Source organism: Haliotis rufescens, unplaced genomic scaffold (genome assembly GCF_023055435.1).
Source record: "Haliotis rufescens isolate VD_foot unplaced genomic scaffold, xgHalRufe1.0.p SCAF_20, whole genome shotgun sequence".
Taxonomy (NCBI): Eukaryota; Metazoa; Mollusca; class Gastropoda; order Lepetellida; family Haliotidae; genus Haliotis; species Haliotis rufescens.
In genome coordinates this window covers 8,251,183-8,277,257 of record NW_025963891.1, presented here as the reverse complement: position 1 = coordinate 8,277,257, position 26,075 = coordinate 8,251,183, and the positions used below count along the sequence as shown (strand labels likewise).

The following is a 26,075-nucleotide window of genomic DNA, read 5'->3' as shown; positions in this document are numbered from 1 at the left end:
CACGAGCACGGGTATGGTGCTGACAAACCTAGAAACATTTCGCCACAATCATAGGTTTCTGGCGTGCACAAGGGACGCAACTCTGCACAGCGAATTGCGGCGCCTTAGACGACTGGGCCACCCATGCCCACCCCCCCACCCCACCCCCCCACCCCCCCCCCACACCGAAATATTGATATCTAGAGATGAAAGACAGTTCATAGAGCTGTTGTTACTTCACTTATTGTTGTTTCTGATTCAAGCTTTGTAGGTGAACTGTTTTCATTTATGTCATTCTATATTTCAAAAGGGGCGATCGGGTAGCCTAGTGGTTCAGGTGTTCGTTCGTCACGCCGAACACCCTGGTTCGATTCCCGACATGGGTACAATGTGTGAAACCCATTTCTTGTGTCCCCTGCCGTGATATTGCTGGAATATTGCTAAAAGCGGCGTAAAACCATACTCACTCACTCACTTTATTTCAAAAGACATCAACAAATTATGCGCGATTGCATTGGCACTGTGATACATCAGATACAATTTTCAATTTCACTCATGCATTTATTTAACAATCTATCAACACATTGTTTGATGTACCGTATCTCATTTTTGGCCAGTTTTGTTAAACAGATTGCACAATTTAAGAATGCTGAGCTTTCTCCTTGCTGTGATGATACCTGGTGTCGCTTCCGATATACATTTCTCCTATGTCGAGACGTGCTACAACCCAACCCTTTCACCCAACACCTATCATGCAACTCAAGGACCCAGCGTCACAGCCTGTGGAATACTGTGCGCGAGGGATGACGGGTGTCAGTCCTTCAGTGTCAAACTGGAGGGGGGAGATGTTACTTGTTATCTCAACGCTGACAGGAGGCGGGAAGACAATGGGTGTGGCAGTCGGTCGTACAGACATTACAATGTAAGTAGATTTCTTTTCTGTTACGACCCGTGGGGATTCCGGCCAATGTTGTCGTTAGAGGCGATTAACGGGATCGGCTGGTCAGGCTTGCCGACTTGGTTGATGCATGTAATCGTGTCCCTAATGCGTGGACCGATGATCATGCTGTCAGTCACTGGATTGTCTGGTCTAGACTCGATTATTTACAGACCGCCGTCATATACTAGTAGCTGTAGTATTGCTGCGTGTGACCTTAAACAACAAACACCCTATACCTACATGCATTCTACACAATGTTAAAGAAACACACTAATACCTTTTCGTCGACGCACGGTATCCGCACTAATGTGTCGCCGGTGTGTCCCCATGGTCTGTCGAGCAGTTTCCATAGCAGTAACAAAGCGATCTTGAAGATGCAATCTGACGATCCTGACCCTTGGTCTTCCACTACGTGGTCGGTCATCTGGATTGTTGGTGGTCTGGTGCTTTTGCTGGAGCCTGTATAATAAGGTCCTTATGTGGATTTGAAATGCATTAGCTACTTGCCGGGCGGTTTGTCCAGCTTGCAATCGTCCAAGGGCTTGGTGTCGCTGATTTCTTGTCAATCTTGGCATGTGGTAGTTATTCAATAACGAATGAATGTTATCCGATCTGTGAGGATTTTTATAGGGCAAGAAATGGGGGAACGCATGTGCATTTCAATTTGCACGGAACTCACGTGCATCGGGTTACCATGGCCGTTGCCGTGATGCGTTTGGGCGATCGTTTTTATTGTCAGCTGCTTTGGGTTTTTTATCATCAAATTTCATTTTTCCGGACAAGGTATTGTTAAATTTTAGAAACACTGACAAAAAATACCCAGATATTTAAATGACAACTTTTCATGTGACGTTTCTTTTGCGGTTCAGTATATATCTTTGGCGGGTTATTTGGCAAGTTCTGTTTGAAAAACTATGTGTTTTGAACCGTTATTTTGAACGAGTCATGACTATGAGTGTTTTGTAAGTTGTTACATTTATAAGTGCCTGGGATCCCTTTGCGGAATGTTCTAAGATAGAGGACCTTCATATCCATGTCTTTTAAGCGTTCCAAGAGAGCACCGTTTTGAAAGCGCGTTTTTCGTCATGATGGCATGGAGATCAACCAACTGTGTTTTACCGCATGCAAAATAAGAGGTATTTAATCTACAATGGGACTACATCAAATTTCAAAGCACAGTAGGTTTATCTCCTAAATGAACTATCTGCTCCATTTGTCATAGTGTATTTTTGTTATTCAGTGGTTTCTGACAGACCTGACTGTCGACGTATGACTTTTGAATATTGCATGAACGTTGGACAGGGATAATGCATCTTAAAGATGTTGTTTATATTAATTTCGTTACCAGGGCTATGACTCAAGATGTCAATATGAAGGGTTCTTCGTGAATGACACGTATGGATGCAGGTGTTTCCATGGTTACATTGGCAAATGGTGTGACCGCCTGATGCAAGGTAACTGTAACAGGAAGTACATATTTTACAATCGCATGGTTATTTTCTTCACAATATATAAAACATGTCATTTTGCTAATGACTAGTCTGTCAGAGGAACTGTTTATAAAGTGAAGGCTTAGACCAAGGCTGTGGTAAAAAGGCCTGTATTGATGAAATCCATGCACGTAAGAACCGGATCTAAACGAACCCCAAAACAGAGGCATGGGTGTGAATAAAACAAGGTAAGACTACTTTCATGATATGGGTTCGAATTCACGTTTCGACCTGATTATCGTCATTGGGTTGGCCACACGCGTTCTCGTGGGTTTCACCAAGAGTAATCGCCTTAGACTTGCATCCCTTCAGGCTTTCCTCCGATAAAGGGTGTTCAAAGCGGCGTTAAAGCAAACTCACTCACGAGATGACCATATTGCACAGCCTACCGAGGAGATAATAGATAAATATTTTTTCAAACGATACAATTAAGCTTTAGACTCATTAAAAAGAGTTTCCTGGTTTAAATTCGAGAACGCACAGCAGACTGAAGGGTGCAAATTTCTTATTGCAGACTGCTCCGAGGGCCACACCACTGATCACTACAAAGGCCAACGGGACGTATTTTACATTCATCCCAACAGTTCTTCGGTGAAATACCGGGTGTTCTGTACTATGGATTACAAAGGGAAGACGTATTTCATGCGCAGAAGTTATGACTTCTCGTACGTCAATTTCGCAAGGTCTTGGGAAGAGTACAAGCATGGTTTTGGAGATCTGCAAGAGAATGGTTAGTGGTGCACACACATTTACGACCCGTGAAGATCCGGGGTTGAATAGGTCTTCAGCAATCTATGCTTGCCGAAATAGCTGGAATATTGCTGAGTGCGGCGTTAAACAAGAAACAAGCAAACATACATTTACATTGCTAAAGTAATGCAGTGTTCATTTTCAGTGTGTGGAGGGTATGTAACCCGAAACATTAATTCTGAAAATAAATGTGAAAATCCAATCGAGAGAAACACAAAGGACCAAACTAACGGGGTTGTCGCATATTTTTATATTAGTTCCTGTTGTGAACCTACGAAAATGTTTGGTGGTGATTACAAATTGTATATATAAGTATACAAGCATAACGTTCAGGATTACATGAAACTGCAACAAACACTTTAAGAATGAGTGAGTGAGTAAGTATGGTTCTACGCCGCTGTTAGCAATATTCCAGAAACATCACGGCGGGGGACACCAGAAATGGGCTTCACACATTGTACCCATGTCGGGAATCGAACCCGGGTCTTCGGCGTCACGAGCGAACGCTTCAACCACCAGGCTACCCGACCGCTCCCTTTAAGAATGACATGTATATCTTGATGAGCATCAGGTTAACATTCAATATACTTGGTGCAAAACACAAGCTTCAGGTATTACGTATAACCTTCCAGAAACTATAAAATGAAACAATAAAGTAATCTGGCTTGTTTACAACTTAACAGAAATATATAAACAGAAATCTGGGCAGATGATTAATTTCTAATAATTAACTTTTTATCTCTATATGTATCATTGTTATTGAAAGGAATGAGACATTTATTTGCCATATTGCAGCATCCAGTCGTCATTTAGCATTTATTATATACTTCAATGTGAAAGACTCAGTTTTCTGAAGTTGAGAAAAGTGATATTTTCACTGCAGTGAACATAACACTGACGGAATTATTGTCATACAAGAATTACCTCCCCTTAGATTGTCTCCCTTTATCGTAGGTGTCACACCCGTGCACAAATCGCTGACGTCCTTTTTACGTTAGTTCCACATTGGCAAGGCAAAATAATGACAGATGGTCATTAATGGAGTTAATATCACTTCTTGTTTTCTATTCTCTCGAAAATGTAAACTGTACATTTCTCATTTTACTCGTCAAAGATTAAACGAAAAGCTGAATGCTGTGCAGCGATCGGTAAAATAAGCTGTGCTTATTGATTGACCTTTTCCATTATCACGGATATGGAACTAGAGTTAGGTTACAACGTTGCATGTTTGCTTCAGGAAACTTCTGGGCCGGGTTGGAAATGCTGCACCGTGTGACCACTAACAGAGATCATAAGCTTGTTGTTATGGCATCGTTCCAAGAAAATACAGATGTGCACTGGAGGCAACATTTCTATAACGACTTTAAGGTAATTCTATGTTGTTTGTTTGTTTGTTGTTTAACGCCGCACTCAGCAATATTCCAGCTGTATGTCGGCGGTCTGTAAATAATCGAGTATGGACCAGACAATCCAGTTATTAACATCATGAGCATCGATCCACGCAATTGGGATACTTCTATGTTCGTAGTCGTGACCGCGAAGAAAGCGATTAGTGGCATGCATACATTATAGTTGGTCGTTAAGGCTAGGTGCATACATTATAGTTGGTCGTTAAGGCTAGGTGCATACATTATAGTTGGTCGTTAAGGCTAGGTGCATACATTATAGTTGGTCGTTAAGGCTAGTTGCATACATTATAGTTGGTCGTTAAGGCTAGTTGCATACATTATAGTTGGTCGTTAAGGCTAGGTGTAGCGATTAAGATTATTGCAATTATATTGCGACACGGTGCGTGCGTGTGTGTGTGAGTTCTTTCCATGGCGTGATAAAACCGAATTATGGTTAAGCACGCCGTTAAGCCAAACGCTTTGTATGTGTAAAATCTCGCCAATACTTGACGAAGTCCTGCAGCAGAAATGAAAAGAACTGCTTGGAGATACTAGCCTATGGTTCGTGACTGCTGAGACATGGCGAGTCAATACTTGTGGAAATTTATGAGTGAGTGACTTGGTAGATGGGTGAGTGGGTGAATGTTATTTTACGATGTAATGCAGTGTAGAGACTTGGGCAGGCATATCAGTTAAAAGCGCTCTGTACGCCGATGTGTTTCTAGGTATGGTGGTCTTGAGAGACTTAATGGATCGGGTGGACAGGCTCGGTGATTGGTTCATTGCAAACAAACAAACAAACAAACAAAGCGGCTTCGAACCCAACTAACTCATTGTGTAAAAAACTTTTAAAGTAACGCTGTACTTTAATGGAACTGCTTTCTGTTCAACAATCCTTTCTGTTCACAGACAGATGGAGAAGCAAATCTCTACAAGTTCTCTTATACTTCATCATCACCAAACAACTGGGATGTCGACGATCGGGAGCTGATGGACGGACTGGGAAGCTCAATTGGCATCCCTTTCTCTACCTATGATAACGACAATTCCCCCGACCCTGCCAACTGCCCCAACATAAGCGAGTCAGGATGGTGGTTCAAATTGTGTCATGAGTACAATCCCACTGGTCAGCCACGGCCACTGTCGCTTGTCACCCAGACCAGCGACCCTACGTCCTTGTCATGGCCGCACAAGGAAAATAAGGCTCCCGTCACAATGACCATATATATAGAGATAGATTGATACATTAGCTGGTGTTGTAATTGAATTATGACTCAGTTACAGTAGTCATGAATGTATTTCGTTATTTAAGTGTCCCTGCCCTCTGGTGCCTTTGTATTATTGTCAGATTGATTATTGATAGAATGCGCTTCAATTTATTGTGCAGAGTTACGTCCCTTAGCTGTACCAGGAACTGAAAAGCCTGGGTTCGAATTCAATTACAGTATTCATGGATGTATTTCGTTATTACAGAATTCCTACCCTCTGGGGCCATTGCCAGATTGACTAGCTATATGACGGCAGTCTGTAAATAATCGCGTCTTGACCAGACAATCCAGTGAGTGACACCATGAACATCGATCCACGCAATTTGGATACGATGTAGTAACCTTTCTTGCGGCAACTTAATAACTAGTTGGGCCTTTATAGTATAAAAATACATCTTCATAAAGTGCAAACACTACACTTCTCATGACCGATGTTTGTGGGAACGCTAATCCGTATTATCGGATAAAAAGTTATAAATCACTCTATAAGTGGCCTTGGTCGTCTTTTTGGGAATATCAACTAAATATTACGGTAATTCTCCCAAGCTGGAACCCAGTTTGTACCGTCGTGTCAGCGCCCTGACAGAAGTTCAAAAACCAGGGCCCACTTGCGATCTTAGCGCTACGACTGTTGTAAGCCTCTGTTAAAGTATGGGAGTTACGGTCATCTTAACGCTAAGATCGCTTTGTGCAAGAGGGCCTATCCGTTGCCCAGCTGTGCAGACAGAAGCTGGTTAGGGAACATGTGGTTTGAGCCGATGTCCTTTAATCTGTTTGGACTGACATCACTAAACTGGTCAGCTGTATTTTCGGACTGACTCGTTAAATATTCAGTGCTGCTTACCTGTGTATATTGCCTGTTAGACTACCACATGCTGTGCGTGTTCAACCTGTGATTGCTTACATATGGCTTTAGCTGGGTTATTATTGTCAAGTGGTAATAAATATTTAAAATTCAGTGTGGTTTGTCTTTGTCAATGCGCTTTAATACATTCAGTCTTTCTACTTATTCATTTTTTCGACTGTCACGTGTGCGAATTCACGATCGCTGGAAACTTTTGACAATTACGAGTTGGCTCCTCTGTGAGTGAGGCGTTACTCCAGCTCAGGGGATGTACTCGTCAGGGATAACCGTGACAAGAGGAACAATTGGGGGCTCATCCGGGATGTTATGGTACATTTGTTACCAAAGTTCCCGTCATTTTGAATTCACTGTAAACTCCCATTGAGAATGTTACTTTGGATATTGTTAATTACTCATCATGGCAGACGTAAACAAACCAATAGAGAAAAGGAATTTGACAAAGATAAGGATTAATTGATATTTTGTTTGTTTAACGCCGCACTAAGCAATATTCCAGCTATACGACGGCGGTCTGTCAATAATCGAGTCTAACCCAGACAATCCAGTGATTGTCATCATGAGCATCAATCCACGCAATTGGGATCGATGACATGCATCAACCAAGTCAGCGAGCCTGAGCATATCCATCCGATCCCGTTAGTCCCCTTTTACGGCAAGCATTGGTTGCTGATGACCAATTCTAACCCGGATCTTCACAGGTCAAGAGAGAAAAGGGAAAAGGGAGTTTAAAAAGTTGCGTATGGAGCACGAGTTTGGACTCTAGGAACTAGACGTAAGAAATGCTACGGGCAATTGAGACCATGAGAATAGTGCGTCTGGTTTCCGGATGAGTGCTTGCTATAGATCGGACCCTATTTTGATGAATCAGAAGTCGCTAGATCTTTTTCGCGTTTGAGCCAGCCGCTAAGTTGAACTGGGCTTAAACTATATGGCACATTCTAGTTCAGGGAAGGTTTAAAGCCATCTTCCCAAAGCAAGAGAGTTAACTGACTATAATAGTCCAGTTTCCCCCCTTGCCGAACTAGGCTGGTATTATGGAGTTACATTTTGGCTGGATTAACGAGTCTATGCATATTTCAATCAAAAGCGCACAACGAAATCGAAATCTGTCGTGCAGATTTCGGTCGATTGCAGGATTTGCAAAACATGGGTACCCCCAACTCGTTGTCAACAGATATTTTCCGAACCATTTCATGTTTTTAAACAAGGTGCTCACATGATTTGATGCACTTCGCGATGTAAGACCGGCTTTATCACAAATAGATCTTGACTATCGATCAGATCGTTTTGACTGGGCGTCGCCATTTTGTTTGAAGAAAATGCAAGAGATACGAGAGGTGGAATCTGATTGGTCCATAGGAAAGGCTTAGAAGGGACCTACATGTAACTCGTAATAGCCACTGGTGGCGCTACGATCGAGTTCAGGAATTCCAGCCTTGCCTCGGGAAGAGGGTTTGAGGCTTACAATTCTATGGATGATTCTTTGGTCAAAGATTATGAGTCTGTGAGAGCCACTGTAATTCAGTTAACTAGTGAGGCGTATCGCCTGCAGATTAGAAATCTAAAAAATTTGGAGATTCTGAAACTTACTGTGAGTTTGTATTTCGGGAGTAAAGTTTGTTTGACAAGTGGTCCAGGGCAGAAGATATTGATGGAAATGATTCCAGTTGAGTCGTTTGGTTTGTTGTTTAACGCCGCACTCAGCAATATTCCAGCTATATGACGGCGGCCTGTAAATAATCGAATCTGGACCAGACAATACAGTGATTGATATCATGAGCATCAATCCACGCAATTGGAATCAATGACATGCATTAGTCGCCTCTTATGACAAGCATAGTCGCCATTGAAGGCAAGCATGGGTTGCTGAAGACCTATTCTTCCCCGGATCTTCACGAGTCGATTACATTCTAAGTGGCAGGTGAAACCTGCGAACTTAATTCGTAAGTGTTGACCGTTTTGTGTGAGCATAATCATCTCTGCACTATGCAGCAGAAGCTTACATATCGTTTTTGACATCAGCAAACTCAGTTAACGCGCTTTCGTGTTACTGGATTGTCGTGTCCACACTCTGTGGTTAACAAACCGCTGTCGTAGGCCATAAGTATTGCGTAGCATTAGGCAACAACCACGAACTTTTTGTGCAAATTGTGTGAGTTGCTGGTTCTACACACAAACCTGTTCAGGAAGACTTGGTGTCGCCACCGATTTTAAGTTTTTTGTTTGTTTGTTTTGTTAGTTGTTTAACGTCGCACCCAGCAATATTGCAGCTATATGACGGCGGTCTGTAAATAATCCGATTTTAAGTGGGGTCATCACTGAGTTTCAGGGATCCATTCATATAATTTTCATCACTATTTTGTCCTTTTCACCCTTTGACAGGGTTCATATAAAGGGACCGACCCGTGAAGATCCGGGGTAGAATAGGTCTTCAGCAATCCTTGCTTGCTGTAAAAGGCGACTATGCTTGTCGTGAAAGGCGACTCACGGGATCGGGTGGTCAGGCTCGCTGACTTGGTGTATGGTCCCAACAAACAAACAAACAAAATTGTATGTACAACATCTTTCTAAAGTGCAAATGCTGCACCTTTATGACATGAAATATCACACTCTATAGCCTACAGGGGTTACCTACATCGTCGCCTGCGTTTTGTCGCCCCTCGTAATTCCTTAGGTTTAGGAGACCGTCTACGTGGTCTAGTGGTAGAGCGTCCGCCCGGAGAGCGGAAGGTCCGGGGTTCGATCCCCGGCTGCGTCATACCAAAAGACGTTAAAAGATGGTACTTGTTGTTACCCTGTCTGGCGCTCGGCATTAAGAGGCTAAAACAAGGACTGGTCAACTCGGAGTCAGTAAACTGGGGGGTATTCATGTTAAACTGCGGCATGGTATCTCAGTGAGCTAGCACTATAAATCGGCATCAGTCCTGTACAAGCAGCCACAAACACACGCACGTACATGCCCGTCGCTATATAAGTGCAGTAATTTTGGACGCGAGTTAAACCCCATTTCACCTCAGGTTTAAGGGCGGGATGGGGCGGGTGGGTTTGGGTACAGTTGGCTTGATGACCCTATAAGGTTACCATACGACAAAATCAACTTATCTGATTTTCAATGTTTATATAGCAACTAAACTAAGCAAAAACTCTAATTATTTTTCACAGATCCTATTTTCATTCATATATATGCTATAAGGAGTTGCCATTACATACATCCGGTCTAAGTACAAGGGGGGATATTGTTTGAAAAAAATCCAGGTCCTCCGAAAAGAGGCCCCACAACTCAGGAATGAAACATTTTCAGAATTACGTTTTTTGATCTGGTGGTGGTGTGGGATGTGGTATGTCTCAAAACTTGAGGAATTAAGCATTATCCGACATCGAACGTTTGAACTGGTGCCTTGTACCAACTGTGTATATAGATCGGGTCGCTCTGCATCGCTATCAGTGCTGCTTACTCGCCTGTTAGACGCACTCGTGTTGGGTCAGTCCACCCTTTAAAGCCTTATTGCTTTAGCTTGGTTGTTATTGTCTAGCGTTAATAGATCCTTAAACTTCAAATGGTTTATCTTATATCGTATATCATCTGTCTGCCACGGCCAAATGAAATCTGTATCGGCAGATAATCGAGATTGTTGAGTCATTGTCGTTGACATTTTACTTTTCAAAAGACGATTTTGTAGAGCTTACATGTATGAAAAGGAAGCTTTCAGTGGGTAACTTCCACTAATTGCGCAGTAAATCAATATTACATGTGTGCTTTATTCCGAAATGATACCCTCATTAACGTTGTTTATGGATTTAGATATGTGTGTGTCATGGTAAACATAACTCTTTTGTCTGTCGTCATGGCAACAGCCTCTTATAAGGACTTCTAAACACTTACATAAACATGTCATTTCTATAACTTTGGGTGGTCCTGACATTCATTCGGTTAGGGACAAACCATTTAATGTTCCTTGGGAAGGGGGAGGGGGGTTGCCAGGAATGTTGTTAGAATTTGGGTAATCTCTTAGCCACTGCATCAAACCACCCAACGACTTTCGATGAAGGAGGAGGTGCCAAAGGACAATTTAAGCTTTGGTGGTAACCTGAGAAAATTTTCCAGTTAAATTTCTGGCAGACCAAATTTCTTAAACCCCCCACATAAACCCACCCCCTGAATATATTAGGGTCGGTCCTGCCTTGGAATTCGACCATAAAAATATATGTAATTCTTTCCCAAGACCCACAATACACGACTGCTGGATCAAACCACTGCTCCGTGTGACATTGAGGTATTAACGATGAGGGTTGTTCTCGTACTAATGATGGTACCTGGTTTTTTGTGCAATACCATGTTCACCAAGATTGAGTCCTGCTTAGATCCTCCTCAAGCACCAGACACCTACTTCACAGCCAAGGGTCTCAGTTCCATCGAGTGCGGAGTTCTGTGTGGCCAGGACGACAGGTGTAGGGCCTTCAGCGTCCGAGAGGGAAACGGTAGCACATGCTACCTCAGCACAGAAAGGATAAGGTTGGATTATGGCTGTTCCAGTCAGTTCAAGCATTTCAATGTGAGTATAGTATTCGAAAGTTTAAGCACACTTTGAAATTACATGAAATTGAAAACTAGTGTTAGTGAACTTGACCAGTGGGATAGATGTAGCTTTGTGGTGAAAGCATTCGTTCGTCACGTAGAAGCCCGGGCTTATTCTTGGCTTGGGGACAATGTGTGAAGCCCATTTCTAGGGTGATATTCCTGGACATTTTATTTTTCGATACTCTGCAAGGTAACCCCGTTACTATCCAAATACCGTTACGACGGAAAGGAGGACTCAGCCCAAGCAGATCAGACCAAGGTGTAGATGATAGTGGGTTGTTAGAATGATCCATTAATAGAGTTTTAGGCATAAAATATCGGACCTGTGTTGCAGTATTACGGATATGACAGTTCAGCATACACCAGAATCATATGCTATTACAAACGACAGGAATTGCAATGCACTGATGTTTGGTTAAAAACACCCGTAGCTTTCCCAAGTACCGCGCCGAGTCAAATATAGCCACTTAAAGTTTATATTTGTCGGATAAGAAGTCTATACATTTTCTATAGCAGTTTAGCATATCTTGTGGTAAGACCATTGTTGAATGAAAATAGCGAAAAAGAAGATAAGACATACGGCCTGTAGAGTATTTTATGTCAGTTAGGAACCGACCATTCGATTTTCTGGGGGAGCTGACATATGCTCACCTCGGAACTTCGTACCAGGTGAGCTTATAAAGGGTGAGCTATCTTTCGACATATTTTATGAATAAATCGTATTGGGTGATGACGGATGTTGCACGCCGTACAAAGACGGATGGCAATACGTCACATAAGCCTTTTGGACATCTTGCATGAATGGATAAAAATTAAGCTAACTAGAACTGTCCTGTATGAATTAAGGAAGGCATATCGTACAGTGTCCGTAGCTACACCTACGTACATATCTGAAAGAAATTAATGTAGTATTTTAGAAGTTGCCCAGACAAATTGAAATGACGAAGTAATAAAAGGCAATAACTCCGCCCAGAGGAAAAATACAATTGCAATGTGCCCAACAAAATGTTGAGGTGGCAACGTGTACAAAGATTAATTGAAATCAGTCATTAGTTTGGAAGGTATTGTTCGCAAAGTTATTTTCTGCGGACAGACCGACAGACGGGCTGACACGCTGATTCCATTATACCCCCTAACTTCGTAGCAAGGGAATACAAATAGATATTTACTCATTTAGATGTTTGAGACCTGTAAATTACAAAATAGCGACTGGGAGACCATCTTGGATTTCTGAATGTGGTTATATTACAGTAACTGTATATTGTGCTAATCTTCCACACCTAGTTTCATAAATATCACTTATTGGTATGGTAAAATAGTTTTAAAGTGGGTTAACTATCTAAATTGCGACCAATCAGAGGACTCCATTACGCTGGTATTGTAATAAAATATACTTTGTGTGCAAAAATATATCTAAATATCCCTTTTAACGTAAATAAAGTCATATTGTATAGAGGCCCAAGATAAACCTCTGTACCAAGATTTAACAAAATCGTCAGTTATGACCCATAAAGAAAACCTGTAAATAACGACCAGGTTGTCGTTGTTGAGAGTGAGAGGTTGTTGGAATATGAAAGGTGCGGTGCACTTACACAAGTTCCTTGGCTTTACTTTTTGTTGTTCCTGAGAAAACGCGCACAGTTGAAGAAAGAATATATTCTATTAAGAATAATTAGTCTTTACTTTATTCAGTACTTATAGGCCACGAACCTTTATGTATAAACGAAATACAAATTAGGTGCAAACAGTATAAAATACAACACATATAAGCATATTTATTTTTTAAAAGCCGTTTTAACATAATTGCATATCATCAAAGTTGGAGTTTTTGTGTTCTTACAGCATTGGCGTAAAACCAGTACTTTTCTGTATTCGTACTGATAATAGGGTCTTGCGATGACAGTAGTGTATTAAACTTCAGAATATTTTGAAAGATGTAAAAAATTGCCTTTGATGGCTATAACATTGAAAAATTAACAAAATGTGATAATCATTTCCGAAATGGTTTAGGTTACAAACTTTACATTTTCCTAAATTCAAGAGGAATATTGAAATGTCGTCCACGTTCAATTTCTAAATTGTGAGAACTGAGCCGAAAACGAGTGAACCTGGTCCTAAATTGTTTTTACAGTTATACTACTCAACTAGTTCTCACATGAAATGGATGTTTTAAACTGTGCATAATAAGCCATTTGAGGGCTTTCGCATAAATCACTATGCCAAACCTGAAAAATAGTTTTAACCGCTGACGTAACATATTTGAAAATACGGTTTTATTACCACATGTTTGAAAGTACCAGAAATCACCAAATCCTAATCTAAAAATAACAGTTTTAAGGTTCGTTACCCAATTTACGTGGCCTTGTTCATCGTACAACCGCAACATATTGTAATTTTTTTTGTGGTAAACGAGATTCCTGCGTATTATAAAGAAAGAGCCCATTTTTGACACATTTCAAAACAGCGAGCGACTGGATACAACGTCTACCACACTCGGTTCTATGTCACTGAACCCTCAAATTTCTGCCCCGTATAAAAGTATTGGTGTTATCTTTGTATCAAAACATTTGATTTGGTTGGTTGGTTGATTTGTTGTTTTACGCCGCACTCAGCAATATTCCAGCTATATGACGGCGGTCTGTAAATAATCGAGTCTTGACCAGACAATCCAGTGATTGATATCATGAGCATCGATCCACGCAAATGGGATCGATGACATGCATCAACCAAGTCAGCGAGTCTCACCACCCGATCCCGTTAGTCGCATTTTACGACAAGTATAGTCACCTTTTACGGCAAGCATGGGTTGTTGAAGACCTATTCTACCCTGGAATATTCATGGGTCTCAAAACATTTGAAGTAAAAGTGAGGCGAGTATGGTTTCAAGGAATGTGTACTAATTATAATTAACAGGACCAGGAACACCTTTCTTGCCTGAAATGCAATATTATTTAAGCATTCGACCTCAGTAATCTATTGCTAAAATACAAGCCAAGATAACTTATTCAGTACCGTCTTCATACGTATTTCCATCATAATACCCTTTCTTTCATAACGTGATAAACCTGCCCTATTTTTGAAAAACAACTATTTTTGTTTTTGATAGATTGACTGACATTTCCCATTTACAACAGCCCTCATGCAAGATATTCAACTTCATTTGTATGTTGTTGACAGCATAGCTAAACACAATAAGGTCTTCGGCAAATAGAAGTAGAAAAAATATAAATAAATTCCGGATGTAATTTAACACCGAAACGACAATTTTGTTCCATTTCAGTAACCAATTCGTTTATAAAAAAAACTGAAACAAAAAGGGACAAAGCAAACACTCTTGCCTCACACCCATGAAGCAACAAGTATACCAGATACTCTGTTGTTTGAAAGAACACAAGCCTTTACATTACTGTACATGGATTTGGCATTTTACCCATTTTAGCATTCAAAAAATGTTTAAACGATGGCTTCCATAGATGTCGTCAAGGCCAGATGATATATTATGTTTCTTGGCACCGATGCTTTCAAAATGTTCGGATCTGGTGATTGGGGATTCTGATATGTCATTTGACAAGTCTTGCACATTACCTTGACATGTCACTATATCCTCCACCTCACCAAGATTATCCTGAATACCCATTGGTTCAGAATTCAGCGACGAGAAATAGTCCCCCGAATCTTGTATGCCAATAGGGTTGGGTCGTTGTGGTCGTCCAGACACACGCTTTATGATGTCCCAGAAATGTTTAGAGTCTACCGCTGCTGCATTTTCTAGGTTACCAAGTGCCTTTTACATCGTGCAAACTGGTCCTTCTTGATTCCACACAGTTATCTGTATTCATTTCAAACTTTTTTTTATACTTAATAAGGTATAAGTTATCTCTAGTTTTTTTCTGAACGCAGTTAAATAATGGCACCGTTCATGTTTTTTACAGAGACTTTCATCATCATCGGGGAACATGTCACTCGATGCTAAACCATACTATATCACACTATACCCTAAATGCCCAATAGGGGGCACGGGTGGCACAGTTGTGTAAGGAGCCGCGATTCGCTGTGCAGAGTTGCGTCCCTTGGGCACGCCAGAAACCTATGATTGTATGTTCGAATCCCATTTCGCCCCGATTATGTTTCTAGGTTTGTCAGCACCATACCCGTGCTCGTGGGTTTCACCGAAGTGGTAAACGTCTGAGACCTGCACCACTCCGGGCTTTCCTCCTAGATTAAGCTGACACGCCTTGATATAACTGGAATACTGTTAAAAGCGGTGTTAAACCCAACTCACTCACTCACTCACTCACTCGCTGATCTGTCTCTTTATGCATTACATGCGGAGTTTTTGCTTGGATTGGCAAAGTCAAAAGAAAGTAATTTGGCCAAGACGTTTGACTTAAGTTTCAGGGGTATTGATGATCTGATATCGGTCAATAACTATAAAATAGCCAATTCCATTCTATTGATTTACCCACCTGAACCAGAAACAAAGGAGGCCTGTGAGACCGTAGGTTTCAATTTTAGATATTTGCATAAAGGGACCAGGGTGATGAAAAAGCTCTCAAGACTCCATGACAAGAGGTATGATTTCCCTTCGTGTTGATTTAGGTTACAACATTACAGGCCTAAGTAAAGCTTTCAAAAAGTATTATGACAGACATGAGGAGAATATTTCCAAATTTGTCGCATCAGTGACAAAAATAATCCCTGATGCAATTCCCTTTTTGACTTTTACCATATGTTCCCGTGTTTTATTAGGACTTGACTTTTTTGCATTTGTTTGTGAAGATTGCCATCAGTGAGGCAGGGTACGCTCACCTTTTCGCGAACACCTGGTATCATCACTGTTTGATAGTGATTCCTAAACACGTGATCATGACATAGTTGGAATCGTACAATCGGTTCTGCTTTAGCAGAGATTGCTTATGAACATCAATAGAGTTTTGTTGCTTTTATTTAACAGATGAACCTACTCACAATTGTCGACATATATAGTTGAGCTTAAGATGTTTAATTCATATGTTCAGGTAATTATGACATTGTCTTGTTGTGTTTTCTCAGGAATTTGATTCAAGGTGCCACTTCCACGGCATCTTCATAAACTCTACTTACGGCTGCAGATGCTATGACGGTTACATTGGTAGCTGGTGTGCAAGGCTCATGCAAGGTAATAACTGATAACACTGGCATAACATTCATCACATTTCCTTATGTGAAGATGGCACAACAATATAACCAAACAGTATTTATTTTTGCTTTTCGCCGCTCAGCAATAATTTTAGCTGAAAATTAATATTGGAATCAAAAGCAGATGAACTTGATAATGCAATAATATCACGATGTTTGTGTTGGTTTGTTTGACGCTGCACTCACTCGTGTAGAACAATGGCATGCAATTACCAACCCCGTGAAGATTCCGGGTTAGAATAGGTCTTCAGCAACCCATGCTTGCCGTAAAAGGTGACTGCTTGTCGTAAGAAGCGACTAACGGGATCGGGTGGTGAGACTCGCTGACTTGGTTGATACATGTCATCGGTCCCAATTACGTGGATCGATGCTCATGATATTAATCACTGGATTGTCTGGTCCAGACTCGATTATTTACAGACCGCCGTCATATAGCTGGTATATTGCTGAGTGCGGCGTTAAACAACAAACCAACCAAACCAACCAACCCATCGAGCCTGTCTATCCGATCCATTAGATCGTCTCTTAAGACCAGCATATGTTGCTGGGGACCTATTTTAACCAGGAACATCTCGAGAGTCCTGTTTTGTTAAAATGTGCTGTTTTGTGCCACAGATTGCACCGAAGGATGGAAAACTGACCACTACAAAGGCACGAAAGAAGCATATTACATTCAACCTTTCAACTCTCCCGTTCACTTCAAGGTATTTTGTAAAATGTCTCATGGTGGCAAAACATTCCTGATGAATCAAAGGTTTGAATTTCCGTCCGTTAACTTCTCGAGACCGTGGGCAGAGTACAAACATGGCTTTGGAGATTATCGGAGAAATGGTAAGTGTAACACAATCTTTTAAACTACCCTTCTGCTTTGTACTTTGTTGAACAAAAACATCCTCAAAGCACATTCAATTTGTATCCTACCGTATTGTAACTGTTAATATGTTCTTTGGAGATCACCAAACAACAGCGTAAATAGACGCTAGGAAGAGGATGAAGCAGTTCTGAGGATGAAGCCGCGAATGTCAAGAAGAAGCTTTGAATTTACTCGATGGTTCAAAGGTTTCATATATACAATGACATCACATTCACCTAACAATTTGTATGACCCGTGAAGATCTGGTGTAGAATAGGTCTTCAGCAACTCATTCTTGCCATGAAAGGTGATTATGCTTGTCGTAAGAGGTGACTAACGGGATCGGGTAGTCATATTCACTGACTTGGTTGATGCATGTCATGAATGTGAAAATTACACGATTCTGATTAATCAATCAGTGGGTGGGTGAGTGAGTGAGTGAGTGAGGTTTTACGCCGCTTTTAGCAATATTCCATTAATATCACGACGGGGGACACCACAAATGGGCTTCACACATTGTACCCATGTCGGGAGTCGAACTCACGTCTTCGGCGTGACGAGCGAACGCTTTAACCACTAGGCTACCCGACCGCCCCGAAACAAATCAATCAGAGGCAGTTAAAACACACAAAAAAACCTCTGCATGAAACAGGCTTTTTTTCGCCCGCATCACCGCAGAAGCTAATAGTACTTTTTTCAGTCATTGTGGGTTGGCACATTTAAATAATTATACCTACAATTATAGGTTACAAAATGCAAATTTGCAGTTACTATAATAGTCAGAGGATGTGTGGCAATACATTTCGTGCAGAAAACACGATAGAAATCGACAGAGCTTAGTTTTCTTTTGGGATGCCCACCTCATGTTAGCTTACCATGTCTCCGTACTTAAATGCTTTTAATTCCTGTCATATGTTTGAGTGAAGTATTACAGTGTTAACAAACTGCTTGTTGAAAATATACAGCGCCATGTTTTGTTTACAGGCTGTAGTCGGTGATTCCGTATTTCAAATCGACAACCCACTCAAAACACTGAACTCAACCCATGCCGCTTTAATCAATATATTTGCTAATAAACATACTGCGTTTTCAATGTAGATCTAGAGCTAGATTACCTAAACTTTTAACAACGCTAATTTTAACATTTGAAACCTCACGCTTCGCGATCGGTTACATATTCAATATGGCGATTAAATCTATCCAGCTTAAAAAAACAAAAAAAACACAGTATGTTTATCTCCTAGTTATCATCCCTTTTGGAGACGTTATCTACAGCCGGGCAACACTTATGACTTTCCACGGACCGGTCGACCACCCGTGACGAACCATATTCGGTTGGTGCATATACAGAATCATGCCCAAACAGTCATATTAACAGCTCGGACGACCCGTGAAGATTCCGTGGTAGAATAGGTCTTCAGCAACCCATGCTTGCCGTAAAAGGCGACTATGCTTGTCGTAAGAGGCGACTAACGGGATCGGGTGGTCAGGCTCGCTGACTAGGTTGAAGCATGTCATCGATCCAAATTGCGTGGATCGATGCTCATGATGTCAATCACTGGATTGTCTGGTCCAGACTCGATTATTTACAGACCGCCGTCATATAGCTGGAATACTGCTGAGTGCGGCGTAAAACAACAAACCAACCAACAGCTCGGACAATTCCTGGCTTGAGTTTTTTATTTTATCTACTCGTGGCAGAACCGTAGGCAGCCGGTGGCTGGAACAGAACATCCGGACTCGATGTCCAGCGATACGCCCAATTTTGCCTCTACCGTCAGGCACGCCTAGCTTGGTGTAGACAGCATCTGAGGTTCAGAAGACAAGACTAGGGCGGTATACTGTTCACGGATGAGTCCAGATTGTATCGTAACAGCTCTGTTTGTCTTGCAAGGGACTACAGTCATCCAGTAGAATGTTTAGCGACGCTTGCGTTTCTCAACGGCGTCAGTCTGGGAGTGCAAGTGTAATGGAATGGGATGGCAATTCAGCCCATGGAAGAACACATATACAACTCCTCACTGTTAACGTCAATATGAATGGCGTACGTATGTTCTACCCTTTGCGCAGGGAAGTAAATGTCACGTTGGTTGTGCCCGTCCTCAAGTTGCGTGTGTTGTAACAGACAGCTGTTTTGACCTCAGTCATGTGCATATGTAAACACAGATTATTGTCTGCCATGAAATGTTTCAATATAGCTTCTAACAAAGAAGGCTCACCACAATAGCGAGAAGACAATCGGATATTTGGTATCAGGCTAACAATGTCCACGCTAAATAACTTTCTTTTGTCGTTCCATCTTATGATCATATGAGTGAGTGAGTGAGTTGGGTTTAACGCCGCTTTTAACATTATTCCAGTCATATCACGGCGTGTCAGCTTAATGTGGGAGGAAAGCCCGAAGTGATGCAGGTCTCCGACGTTTACCACTTCGGTGAAACCCACGAGTACGGGTATGGTGCTGACAAACCTAGAAACATAATTGGGGCGAACCGGGATTCGAACCCACAATCATAGGTTTCTGGCGTGCCCAAGGGACGCAACTCTGCACAGCGAATCGCGGCGCCTTAGACGACTGGGCCACCCGTGCCCCCTATGATCATATGAACTTTCCGGGATCAATTTATGAAACCTCAAGGTTGCCCCATGAAAACCCAACGGATGTGGTCTGACAAAGACGATTTATTTAAAGTCAGCTTTGGACATCGGAAAGTGCTCCTTAATTTGGGTTTTGAGGTGACTTGATGAAGGCATGAGCCATATACACTTATTAAATTTGACGATTTCGGAATCCAAAATGCAGCATGAGACAACACTTACCAGATATTACATCAGATCTGTAAATTGCTTGAGCACTCGGTGTCGTGATTGAACAGGAAAGAAAGTGACTTGCAAAGATCTTGCTAAGGGGCCAAATATTATTTGTGTTATCTGGTGACAGGACAGACACCGTTACTTTGGACAAGATTATTGTTAACAAAACAAATGAACTTAAATGTAAACACAATAAGTCTTTTGCTGTTATAAGACTTTCGTGATGTGACTTCAGGTAATTTGAGAAAATTCGACATATTATTTGTGGACAAACAGTTCCTGCACATGTCTAGACATTTACGGTATTTTGCTGGCTGACGAAGTAAGAGCAGAATATTACAATTGACATCTAAAATCATACTTGTGTAGAATTTACATCTCTAAACAAGAGTCATCCGAAGATGACATATCCCCCCGACGTGGCATGTCGGGGCTACAAATTAAAAAGATTAAAATCTATAAATAACAAACTGCACTACTAGTGAACATGATTGATATGTGCATAAAGTTTGGTGAATCTCTGTCGCATGGTTTAGAAGATATGGACATTACCCTAAGTTCATCAATTTTCAATTCAAATTGAAAAAAGTAAAAAAAGAAAAAATCTGTTAGTAGCAAAGGCACCGCTACATAACCTTCTTGATAGGTGTAAAAACTTTTGAGAAGCTAAGTTGTATGGTTCGGGAGAAATGGTCCAGACAAGAGCACTACCCTCAAATTTCCCAAGTTCATCATATTTCCATGGAAACGGCAAAAATATAAAATTCTAAAATTATCTAAATAGCAAAAGGCATCTCTACTGAGCCTGATTGTTAAGTGTACCAAGTTTTGGGAAGCTAGGTTGTACGGTTTAGAAAATATGCTCTCGACAAGAGCAGTACCCTCAAATTTCCTAAGTTCATAATATTTCCATCGAAACGACAAAATATAAAATTCTAAAAATCTCTAACTAGCAAAAGGCACTTCTACTGAGCCTGATTGTTAAGTGTACCAAGTTTTGGGAAGCTAGGTTGTACGGTTTAGGAAATATGCTCCGGACAAGAGCACTACCCTCAAATTTCCTAAGGTCATCATATTTCCATGGAAACGACAAAAATAAAAAATTCTAAAATTATCTAAATAGCAAAAGACACTACTACTGAGCCTGATTGGTAAGTGTACCAAGTTTTGTGAAGCTAGGTTTTTCGGTTTAGGAAATATGCTCCGAACAAACAATGATTACAGACGGACATACTGATGGCTATATCCCCCCGTCATTATATGTCAAAATACTTTTTACTTGGAAATAACTCATTGCTGTGTTTAACAATGGAGATATTTATAAGTGGTATGTGTATTATAAATAAATATAAAAATATTATATAAATAGTCAACAGTTGGTGATCGATTCTTCAAACTTTGCTCACATTAGTGTCATTTACCCAGGTTCCATATGGCACACATGGAACAGTAGAAGGTGAAGGCAATCTTTTCTCAATATCGTGTATGGCATCGTCTTCCCATGGACGCAATGGGATCCCGAATTGTGACATGAGGAGTGTTCACTCGTGCCAACTGTCGGAAGTGCTGTGGTTGTTGCTGACGTTGATCCAGTGCATCCTATAAATGCTTGACTGAGATTAAATATGGAGAAATGGAGGTCCATGGCATGGCCTGGATGTTGTCATTCCTGAAAATAGCTGTTGTCAGTCTTCTGTGAGGCCGTGCGGTGTCTTTTGGAAAATAACCGATGTGCTTGAAGATTCTCATCCATGGGCCATTTCCCAGAACTTGCACTAAGTCTGCTCTATCAGTGCGGGAGATGACTGCCCACATAATCACACTACCACAACCAAATATGTCCACTTCCTGTATGGAATTTCGTGCAAAACGTTCCCCAAAACGCCTGTAAACACGACGTCTACCATCCGCACGGAGAAGCATAAAACGTGACTCGTCACTGAACCAAACTTGTCTCCATCGCAGCTGTGGCCATATTCTGTTACCTTGACGTCACAGTGGTATTGTGAGCAAGCTACCACGTTCTCGGGTCATGAGAACATGCAACTGACCAACTATCGAGCCAGGTCACCACTCTTACGACAAACAATAGCCTGACTGGAACCAATTCTGACCCGAAATGAGCGTCAAGTGGATGTCAAGAGATCCAAGGATGTCAGCAGCTTCTGTCAACCCCCAAGACCATCCTCTTCAGAAGAGCATACGACTGATCTCTCCAAGCAGGTAGTATTTGGATCAGATGTTCTATATAAAAAAATAATTATTGTTACTGTGTATTTCTGTTTTGCAGGTAACCACTGGACAGGGCTCAACATGTTGCATTATGTTACAACAAACCGGCCTCATCAATTTGTTGTTATGGTAGACTTCAAAGAAGCGGGAGAGATACATTGGAGACAACTTTTCTACAAGAATTTCACGGTACGTACAAATTAAAAGCTCTTTGCTTTATAATATAAAAACTGTCATTGAGAAGATGTTGTAATAATGAAGAGAGGATTGACTGGTTTGAAGAGACTAGGATGCTAACGGTACTACTATATGAACCCAAACAACGTCGTTTGTGGGTGAATGAGATGAATGAATGTTGGTTGGTTGGTTGGTTGGTTTGTTGCTTAACGCCGCACTCAGCAATGTTCCAGCTATATGATGGCGGTCTGTAAATAATCGAGTCTGGACCAGACAATCCAGTGTTTAATATCATGAGCATCGATCCACGCAATTGGGATCGATGACAGGCATCAACCAAGTCAGCGAGCCTGACCACCCGATCCCGTTAGTCGCCTTTTACGACAAGCTCAGTCGCCTTTTACGGCAAGCATGGTTTGCTGAAGACCTATTCTACCCCGGAATCTTCATGAATGTAATATCATTGTCTTGTCCAACAATCTAACATTTAGACTGACATAGACTGAGTGTTATTGTATGTAACATAACGTAATGCAAATTTAAAACTGCGGACTCATTTAAACATTTATGTGGAATAACTGCCAATAAAGGTAATGAATTAAGTCGTCCCTCCTAAATATGAGGTCATCTTCTGTTCCATATACAACCATTGATTGAATATGTATATTCATACCCGTTTTGTACTTCGGATCAAACGTCTGCCTCCCATTAACGAATAAGGACCAGCTGTGTCATTTGTCGTTATGATATCACTCATGATATCACTCGGAAGCTAAAGGCATTCAGTTATTGACACAGTAAATATATAATCATGTCGAATAAATTCTTGCGGAATACCTGCATCTAATTTCACCAAAACTATTATAAAAATAGTGTAGTCATCCTTTCACTAGAAACACTGAATTTGAAGAGAATTTGTATTCATTGTGTAATAATTAAAATTTCCTTGTGTTCATTGAAATTTCTGCATTTCTGATTAGCTGAATTGGTCACATGTTATTGCATTCATTTCACAATGAATGTAAATAATTAAGCCACGCCCACCGAAGTGGACTACTTTTATAACTATGGAATGTCGAGGAATCCCAATATTACAGTCGAGGGAATTCCCTTTCTGCTCACTTGTATCCTCGTGCACAGGACATTTAGCGAAATTCACGCATATTCATTGTCCAAACAACCCTTTGAGACCGGTGGCCGAGAAGGAATGAAACAGCAAACGTGCAGGCTCGCTCGCCGTGGTTCCACAATTTTCATGTCTTCGGGTTTCATTTCTAACTAGCATTTTTCCAACTGTGTCTTCCTGTTCTCAGGGAACTAATGTTTGAATCTGGCGGTAACTGATCATGTCATTTGAAACAGCCGCCATATTTGTTCCGGCTCGTGACATTCTGACCGTTACACTGCTTCTTGCCTCTTGTCTTGATTGACAGGTCCTATGAACATTGTTTTGATCTTACTTTCCGTTGATTGGCTACTGACTTTGTGTATGCATTTAACAATCACCTGATTCATGTTACGCCGCAGTATGTATTCCTACACCTGGAATGTTTATCAATCTCGTCTTTTTTATGTGTTTTGATATACATATATAACTCTTGTTGGTTAAACTATTGCAGATAAAACATGTTTTTGTTGTGGAATTTAATTATAAGCATTGACTATGTATATTTCGGTTCATTAGGTAGTAATCGAAATACCGATGTGCAAACTTTTGTAAGAATCCGCTACTACGCGGATTCATACAGTTTGCACATTGGTTTTTCGATTCCTACCTCAATGAACCGAAATAGATACAGTCAACCCTTAATCAAATTATTTATAGACTAGTCATGTGTTCGTCTTTCTGATACTTATCGAGATGCATTGTAGTGGAGGCTGCAGGAAACAATGACATCTTACTGTAATATTGTACCAGGTGACAAGTGAAGTAGACGGATATCGTTTTGACTTTCTCTCTTCTGCACCTAACGTGTTTGGCGGAAAAAATCATAAACTGGAAGATGGACTGTCGGCATTTCAAGGAGCAAGATTCTCCACCTACGACACTGACAACGACCTCAGTGGTGACAACTGCGCGGACATCCACCAGTCAGGGTGGTGGTTCACGACATGTGGAGGCTACAATCCGACTGGGCAACCACAGTCTCCAGCAGTCCAGAACAAGACGTCTGACCCCACACACATGTCATGGCCTCACCATCTAGGTTACAGCGCCATATATATCCAACTCTACGTTCAGGCAACTTAGTTGCAACCTTATTGCCTGAACAGGCAAGTCGCAGAGTCTAACCGCTCGATCCATTAGTTGTAAAGCTGAGTTACATGGAACCAATTCTATCCCGACTCCACAGAATAACCAAGCTTAGACGTCAGCTACACGTTTTCTTATTTCTGACAGCTTCATACAACTGTGAAATTACCATGCCACACTCTTAAATCATCAGGACTCAAAAGCCATAGAAGTTTATGTTGTAGCAAGTTATCCGTTGAGAACAGAAACTTTATGTGAGAAATCTTTGTTTTTTGTTTTTTTTGTTTAACGCCGCACTCAGCAATATTCCAGCTTTATGGCGGTAAATAATCGAGTCTGGACCACATAATCCAGTGATTGACATGAGCATCGATCCACGCAATCGGGATACGATGACATGCAAACGTGTTGTCGTATATTTATGGACACCCATCTCGCCATTGCAAGCAATACGTTTTATGCGTTAAAACTGCAGAACATTTAAGTTCAACACATAAGTGCTACAGTAGACTACATCGAGTATAAGTGGATTGTGGTGTTTGCATTATTTGATTCAGATATGTTAAGGCGTTGCTTAAACATATTATGATTAAACATGATCAACTTCAGAATGACATATGTATCAAGATATTTTTGTCAATATTTCAGATAATGTTTGCCTTCACATGTTTATTGTATGCAATAAAACTGTTTGCAAAAAGAACTGTTTTTTTTCCATATTATCATATAATTTATTTAATCTACTTGCATATGCTCATGTTTTGAGTGATTAACGATGGCACGATATGCGCCAACACATAACGGTTTTCTAAGACACATACTAGTTTTTAATGTTAAACATGTGATTTTAAAAGATATAAAAGGTATGGTTGGTTGGTTTGTTTTTAACGCCGGACTCCAATATTCCAGCTACATGTATATGACGGCGGTCGGTAAATAATCGAGTCTGGACCTGGCAACCCAGTGATTAATATCATGAATCATCGATCTACGCAACTGGGATCGATGATATGCATCAATCAAGTCAACGACACTGACCACACGATCCCGTTAGTCGCCTCTTACGACAAGCATAGTCGCCTTTTACGGCAAGCATGGGGTTGCTGAAGACCTATTCTACCCCGGATCTTCACGGGTCGGTATGCATAGGGATCAGGTGTTAGCAGTTGTAGCTGAAGTCTGACCCTTACCGGAGATCCATCAGCCGTGACCAGATATGAGAGACCCCACAATCCTTATCGCTCTGAAATGAGACAGTTTGTACGTTCAAGTACAACCGATCACAGACGTAAACGACATTGCGTATCA

The 26,075-nt window shown here is 41.1% G+C and overlaps 2 protein-coding genes across 2 annotated transcripts; both read left to right on the top strand.

The window, feature by feature from the left end:
- The first annotated feature begins 366 nt into the window (after nucleotides 1-366).
- On the top strand, nucleotides 367-6,748 carry LOC125382673 (fibrinogen-like protein 1). Its single transcript, XM_048400813.1, has 5 exons — nucleotides 367-901; nucleotides 2,268-2,373; nucleotides 2,924-3,139; nucleotides 4,397-4,527; nucleotides 5,457-6,748. Exons 1-5 carry the CDS (start codon nucleotides 626-628, stop codon nucleotides 5,787-5,789), a joined length of 1,062 nt encoding a protein of 353 aa, XP_048256770.1. The 5' UTR covers nucleotides 367-625; the 3' UTR covers nucleotides 5,790-6,748.
- A 4,171-nt stretch (nucleotides 6,749-10,919) lies between these two features.
- LOC124133647 (fibrinogen-like protein 1) lies at nucleotides 10,920-25,534 on the top strand. Its single transcript, XM_048400706.1, has 5 exons — nucleotides 10,920-11,233; nucleotides 16,312-16,417; nucleotides 17,053-17,268; nucleotides 22,395-22,525; nucleotides 24,432-25,534. The coding sequence occupies exons 1-5, from the start codon at nucleotides 10,964-10,966 to the stop codon at nucleotides 24,762-24,764; spliced, it is 1,056 nt and encodes a 351-aa protein (XP_048256663.1). The 5' UTR covers nucleotides 10,920-10,963; the 3' UTR covers nucleotides 24,765-25,534.
- The last annotated feature ends 541 nt before the right edge of the window (nucleotides 25,535-26,075 follow it).